The sequence below is a fragment of the Sapajus apella genome, unplaced genomic scaffold, assembly GCF_009761245.1.
Source record: "Sapajus apella isolate SASKATOON/1434 unplaced genomic scaffold, GSC_monkey_1.0 scaffold3539, whole genome shotgun sequence".
Taxonomy (NCBI): Eukaryota; Metazoa; Chordata; class Mammalia; order Primates; family Cebidae; genus Sapajus; species Sapajus apella.
This window is the reverse complement of record NW_022440465.1, coordinates 1-7,062: the sequence shown is the minus strand read 5'-3', so window position 1 is coordinate 7,062 and position 7,062 is coordinate 1. Positions and strand designations below refer to the sequence as shown.

Below are 7,062 nucleotides of genomic sequence, written 5' to 3'. Positions count from 1 at the left end.
TACCCAGGCTGGAGTGCAATGGCGCGATCTCGGCTCACCGCAACCTCCGCCTCCTGGGCTCAGGCAATTCTCCTGTCTCAGCCTCCTGAGTAGCTGGGATTACAGGCACGCACCACCATGCCCAGCTAATTTTTTGTATTTTTAGTAGAGACGGGGTTTCACCATGTTGACCAGGATGGTCTCGATCTCTTGACCTCGTGATCCACCCGCCTCGGCCTCCCAAAGTGCTGGGATTACAGGCTTGAGCCACCGCGCCTGGCCGAATTCCAATGTGATGGTTTGTTTAATGAATAACCCTAATACCCCAAAAATGTAAATTACTTGGTAATTTGTGGCTGGGCACGGTGGTTCATGCCTGTAATCCCAGCACTTTGTGAGTCCAAGGTGGGCAGATCGCCTGAGGTCAGAAGTTGGAGACTTGCCTGGCCAACATGGTGAAACCCTGTCTCTACTAAAAATACAAAAGTTTGTCAGGCACAGTGGCATATATCTGTAATCCCAGCTACTTGGGAGGCTGAAGCAGGAGAATCACTTGAACAGGGAGGCAGAGGTTGCCATGAGCCGAATAGAGCCATTGCACTCCAGCCTGGACAACAAGAGCAAAACTCCATCTCAAAAAAAAAAATTGGCCGGGCGCGGTGGCTCAAGCTTGTAATCCCAGCACTTTGGGAGGCCGAGGCGGGTGGATCACGAGGTCAAGAGATCGAGACCATCCTGGTCAACATGGTGAAACCCCGTCTCTACTAAAAATACAAAAAATTAGCTGGGCATGGTGGCGCGTGCCTGTAATCCCAGCTACTCAGGAGGCTGAGGCAGGAGAATTGCCTGAACCCAGGAGGCAGAGGTTGTGGTGAGCCGAGATCGCGCCATTGCACTCCAGCCTGGGTAACACGAGTGAAACTCCGTCTCAAAAAAAAAAAAAAAAAAAAAATTGCTTGGTAATTTGCTAAGAGGACAAATAAATGTGTGATGCATTTCAAAAAGTGATGATCTTCAGTTACCTTGTATGTGAATATTTTTCTTAGAAACTGATTAAGAAATGTCAGAGTAGGCTGGGGGTGGCTTATGCCTGTAATCCAAACACTCTGGGAGGCTGAGGTGGATGGATCACCCGAGATCAGGAGTCTGAGACCAGCCTGGCCTACATGGTGAAACCCTGTCTCTACTAAAAATACAAAAAAATTAGCTGGGCGTGGTGGCCAGCACCTGTAGTCCCAGCTACTCAGGAGGTTGAGGCAAGATAATCACTTGAACCTGGGAGGCAGAGGTTTCAGTGAGCCGAGATTGCACCATTGCACTCCAGCATGGGCAATAAGATTGATACTCCATCTCATAAAAAAAAAAAAAAAAAAAAAGAAAGAAAAGAAATGTCAGGATAATGTGTTTGATGGTTAATAAAACTTTAATTTTGCCAAGACCAAAACTGGTGATACAAAACCAAAGTTCTCAAATCAGATTAAGTCTTGCTGGAAAGGTGGGAGGAGGAGGAAGTCTTGGACCTTCTTGGCTTTTATATAAAATTATCTCTTTTTTTTTTTTTTTTTTTTTCGAGATTGGGTCTTATTATGTTGCCCAGGCTGGAGTGCAACGGTAAGAACTCGGCTCACCACAACCTCCGCCTTCTGGGTTCAAATGATTTTCCTGTCTCAGCCTTTCAAGTAGCTGGGATTACAGGCATGCATCACTACGCCTGGCTAATTTTTGTATTTTTAGTAGAGATGAGGGTTTCAAGGTGTTGGCCAGGATGGTCTTGATCTCCTGAACCCATGATCCACCTGCCTCAGCCTACCGAAATGCTGGGATTACAGGTGCGAACTACCGCAGCTGGTTTTTATTTTCTTTCTTTTTTTTTTGTAGAGCCAGGATCTCACTATGTCACCCGGTGTGGAGGGCAGTGTCACAGTCTTAGTCCTCTGCAACCTCCTGGGCTCAAACCATCCTCCTATCTCAACTTCCCCAGTAGCTGGGACTGCAGGCACATGCCACACCTGGCTAATTTGTTTTGAGACAGCGTCTTGCTCTCTAGCCCAGGCTGGAGTGCAGTGGAGCCATCTTGGCTCACTGCAACCTCTGCCTTCCGGGTTCAAGCGATTCTCCTGCCTTAGCCTCCTGAGTAGCTGGGATTATAGGCGTGTGTGTGCCACCATGCCCGGCTTATTTTTGTATTTTTAGTAGAGGCGGGGTTACACCATGTTGGTCAGGCTGGTCTCGAACTCCTGACCTCGTGATCTGCCCGCCTCAGCCTCCCAAAGTGCTGGGATTACAGGTGTGAGCCACTGCGTCCGGCCTAATTTTTTTTTGTATTTTTTTATTTTTTTTATTTTTATTTTTTTTTTTGAGACGGAGTTTCGCTCCTGTTACCCAGACTGGAGTGCAATGGCACGATCTCGGCTCACCGCAACCTCCGCCTCCTGGGTTCAGGCAATTCTCCTGCCTCAGCCTCCTGAGTAGCTGGGATTACAGGCACGCGCCACCATGCCCAGCTAATTTTTGGTAGTTTTAGTAGAGACGGGGTTTCACCTTGTTGAGCAGGATGGTCTCGATCTCTTGACCTCGTGATCCACCCGCCTCGGCCTCCCAAAGTGCTGGGATTACAGGCTTGAGCCACCACGCCCGGCCTGTATTTTTTTAAACACATTTTTTAGATATGAGGTTTAACCATGAAGCCCAAGCTGGTATCGAACTCCTGAGTTTAAGTGATCTGCCCACCTCGACTTCCCAAAGTGCTGGGATTACAGGATGAGCCGCCATGCCTATCCCAGTCCTTTTCACTTATTATTTTATTTTACAGATTTATTTTGTTTTTTGAGATGGAGTCTCACTCTTGCCCAGGCTGGAGTGCAGTGGCGCGATCTTGGCTCACTGTAACCTTTGCCTCCCAGTTCAAGAGATTCTCCTGCTTCGGCCTCCGGAGTAGCTGGGATTAGAGGTGACTGCCATCACGCCCGGTTACGTTTTGTATTTTTGGTAGAGACGGGGTTTCGCCATGTTGGCCAGGCTGGTCTTGAATTCCTGACCTCAGGTGATCTGCCCGCCTCAGCCTCCCAAAGTGCTGGGATTACAGGCGTGAGCCACTGGGCCCGGCCTATCCTAAGAGTTTCTATTCACATTTCATAGCTGAGGTCTATCAACTTTCCACACAGTGGACAATTCTATGTCTCTAGGTGACCCAAATTTATCCCCTCCTCTTCCTGCATCCAGTTTATACTAACCAAGAACCATCGCATTATTGCATTGTCTGCTCACCTGGACCTTAAAAGGAAGGTCCTTAGTCTTATTTATCTTATTTTTCAGTCTTCTCAATGCCCAGTTAAGGAACTGGTTACATTAGTTTCCTTCACTTTGTAGGTTGAAATGATAAAGAGCCTGTCTAGGTTGCTGATATGTTCAATCGCCTGGGAGCTTCCAATCTCACTACTTCGAGTGAGAAACCGTGTTTTGGCTCTAAAGACGGCTCCTGACTTCGCCAGGCTCACCTTCAGTGGTGCTTCACGGCGCCACCACTTCCCTAACCCCCGTCCCTGTGGCTGTCACCTAGCTCAAGGATAGAGCCCAAGGACAGGCAAAGACAGCGCACGCACTTTCAACAGGAACTTGGCCCCTTTCCTAAAGGTAGTTCCTCAGAATATTCTCTCCAACTGACGTCGCTAAGGTCCAATTAGGTTTCGAGGCTCAGAGTGTCGCCCTTTAATCTCACACTGTCCAATAAAAACAGGAGCGTCAGATTAGCACTAGTTTTGACCAATGGATGAGAAGATGAGCATGTATTAACCTATAGAAGCAGCACTGAGAATGATGAGCAGCCAATTCATCCAATGGACCTGCCTACAGCAGCGTAGGCCTCGCCCCAACTGCAGGGAAGGAGGCGGTGGGGTTTGCTGCAGCGCTCACTCTCCACCCGGACTCCGCCATGTTGGGTTTTGTGGGTCGTGTGGCCGCTACCTCGGCCTCCGGGGCCTTGCGGGGACTCAGCCCTTCAGCGTCGCTACCCCCAGCGCAGCTCTTACTGCGGGCCACTCCAACGGCGGTCTATTCTGGTAAGTACTTTTCTCTAGGAGCTGCGTTCCATTTTGCTGCTGCATGACCTTGAGCCGGGTAACGATAGTAGCTCGGGCCTAAGGGTTCAGTGGTGCTAAATGGATGCCTGGAGCCGCGCGTCTTGCTCTCTAATGGCGGGAGAACAAGAATGGGACACCCGTAGGAGGTTTCTTGGACCTAGCTCTGTTCTATTTTGTATAAAAAGTTCTTGTGTGACGGAAAAGGTGCGGGCAGGTGCATTGACCTTACCATTGAATGTGGTTACTGACTGAGCTCTCGAAAAATGGGGTTTTGCGTTTGCTCCTGGGAAGGCCGTGCAGGCGCTTTATCCGTCGCTGCGCGGCCTTTCCTCTTGGACACGCCGTTCGTACAGGCGGAAAGAGGCCTCACTTCTTCGGCTGAGTTTTCCTCTCCTTGTGTGTTAAGTCTTTGCTTCTGATGGCCCTTAACTGGCCTGACTCCAGGTCCTTCCAATATCTTTTGTCTGTTAGTCAGAGACTATGCGGCGCAAACATCTCCTTCACCTAAGGCAGGCGCCGCCACCGGGCGCATCGTGGCGGTCATTGGCGCAGTGGTGGACGTCCAGTTTGATGAGGGACTACCACCGATCCTAAATGCCCTGGAAGTGCAAGGCAGGGAGACCAGACTGGTTTTGGAGGTGGCCCAGCATTTGGGTAAGTAGAATTTGCTAGGAATGGTAAAGACCTTGTGTGGCCCAAATATCCCAAAAACCTTGTCTCCCTTCTGTGATGATTTTATCAAAGTGACTTTCGTTCTTCTGAGTTTGCTGAAGCCACATTTAGGTACTGAGAAGGAGTCTTGGTTGATTTAGGTCTTAATACCGAATTATCCTTATGTATAACCCTGCAATGCCTGTATTTAACAGGTGAGAGCACAGTAAGGACCATTGCTATGGATGGTACAGAAGGCTTGGTTAGAGGCCAGAAAGTACTGGATTCTGGTGCACCAATCAAAATTCCTGTTGGTCCTGAGACTTTGGGCAGAATCATGAATGTCATTGGAGAACCTATTGATGAAAGAGGTCCCATCAAAACCAAACAGTAAGTTGCTTTTATTGTATCTATTCACAAAAGAACTTCTGTTATTTGCAGTTTTACACATCAAGGTGACACTTTCTCATAAAGCAGAATTTTTCTTCTGATACGTTCGATTATTAAAATCACACAGTGCAATTTCTCCTGAAGAAATTAGGACGAAGAATTTCTGATTGAGAAGAACCTATTACTTAGCATTCTGGGGGGGGGGGGGGGGGGGTGTGTGTGCGTCGGAGTTCTTGTTGCCCAGGCTGGAGTGTAATGGTGTGATCTCACTCACTGCAGTCTCCGCCTCCCAGTTTCCAGCTATTTTCCTGCCTCAGCTTCCCGAGTAGCTGGGATTGCAGGCATGTGCCACTATGCCTGGCTAATTTTGTATTTTTAGTAGAAATGGGGTTTCACCAGGTTGGCCAGGCTGGTCTCAAACTCCTGATCTGTGATTCTTCCCCCTTGGCCTTCCAAAGTGCTGGGATTATAGGTGTGGCCCACCGCGCCTGGCCTTTAGCTGAGTATTTTTTTTTTTTTTTGAGACGGATGGCTGGAGTGCAGTGGCCCAATCTCAACTCACCGCAACCTCCGCCTCCTGGGTTCGCAATTCTCCTGCCTCAGCCTCCTGAGTAGCTGGGACTACAGGCATGCGTCACCATGCCCAGCTTATTTTTTGTAGTTTTAGTAGAGACGGGGTTTCACCATGTTGACCAGGATGGTCTTGATCTCTTGACCTTGTGATCCACCCGCCTCGGCCTCCCAAAGTGCTGGGATTACAGGCTTGAGCCACCGCGCCCGGCCCAGCTGAGTATTTTTAAGACCAGTCTTACTGCTTAGTCTAAACCAAAACTTGCAGGTTTTTGCATTTTCTGTTGCTACGTGAGGGAATGCTGTTAGATTAAAGCTCAGTAAAATGAAAAATTTATGGCAGTTAAAGTCAGGGAATGGGATTACTGTTTCCTAAGATAATGACTTTCTTTATTGCAAAAAGTTGAGTTAGATCCTGGAAGATAGTTTATCTAATTTATATAACAGAGGGGAAATAAGACTGTGGTTCATCAAGTAAAGGGATGGACTTGAGAGTTATAGGGATATATAAGATTATCATTTGCTTTCAACAAGGTGAATAGATACCAGCCCTCTCTCTTCTGCCTTTACAGATTTGCTCCCATTCATGCTGAGGCTCCGGAATTCATGGAAATGAGTGTTGAGCAGGAAATTCTGGTGACTGGTATCAAGGTTGTGGATCTGCTAGCTCCCTATGCCAAGGGTGGCAAAATTGGTACGTTAGTTAAGAGTACATATTTTCCAAACCTAATGTGGGGGGAAAAACTCATACAATGTTATGAGTGGGTATTGACATCTATTCCTCATTGAGAGAACGTTCTGACATTCGTTCTTCTGAGTTTGCTGAAGCCAGATGCCATTTTTGAGAAGGAATAGGGTGGAAGGAAGCAATTCGTTTTTTTGAAGTTTGCTTATTTGGGAAAGCAGAACTCTTAAATATTCTTTCTTTTCAACCTCTTATAGGGCTTTTTGGTGGTGCTGGAGTTGGCAAGACTGTACTGATCATGGAGTTAATCAACAATGTTGCCAAAGCCCATGGTGGTTACTCTGTGTTTGCTGGTGTTGGTGAGAGGACCCGTGAAGGCAATGATTTGTACCATGAAATGATTGAGTCTGGTGTTATCAACTTAAAAGATGCCACCTCTAAGGTAAGCACTGGGCTGATTGATGTCCACATGGTAGTTACGCCGGGAAACTATTGCCAGTTGAAGCCATGTTCTATATTTTCTATTTATTTTTTAAATTTTAATATTTTCATTTTCATGTCCTAGGACCTACAAAGGAAATTCCTGTTAGTGTTTTCCCCCCAACTTTCAATACACTACTAATGGACATTTTCTTTCCTCTTTGATATTGACATTAAATAATATTTCCAGGTTTTCTTTTTTTTTTTTTTTTTTTTTTTTTTTTTTTG

General features: G+C 47.0%; 1 protein-coding gene and 2 non-coding genes across 3 annotated transcripts; all 3 read left to right on the top strand.

The window, feature by feature from the left end:
* Positions 1-3,799: 3,799 nt before the first annotated feature.
* On the top strand, positions 3,800-7,028 carry LOC116547545 (ATP synthase subunit beta, mitochondrial-like). The gene is made up of 5 exons (XM_032273480.1): positions 3,800-4,037; positions 4,530-4,712; positions 4,925-5,099; positions 6,242-6,363; positions 6,612-7,028. The coding sequence occupies exons 1-5, from the start codon at positions 3,911-3,913 to the stop codon at positions 6,917-6,919; spliced, it is 915 nt and encodes a 304-aa protein (XP_032129371.1). The 5' UTR covers positions 3,800-3,910; the 3' UTR covers positions 6,920-7,028.
* LOC116547546 lies at positions 4,779-4,853 on the top strand. Its single transcript, XR_004267086.1, has one exon. It is a non-coding gene; the product is annotated as a small nucleolar RNA SNORD59 (small nucleolar RNA).
* LOC116547548 lies at positions 6,450-6,519 on the top strand. Its single transcript, XR_004267087.1, has one exon. It is a non-coding gene; the product is annotated as a small nucleolar RNA SNORD59 (small nucleolar RNA).
* Positions 7,029-7,062: the final 34 nt, after the last annotated feature.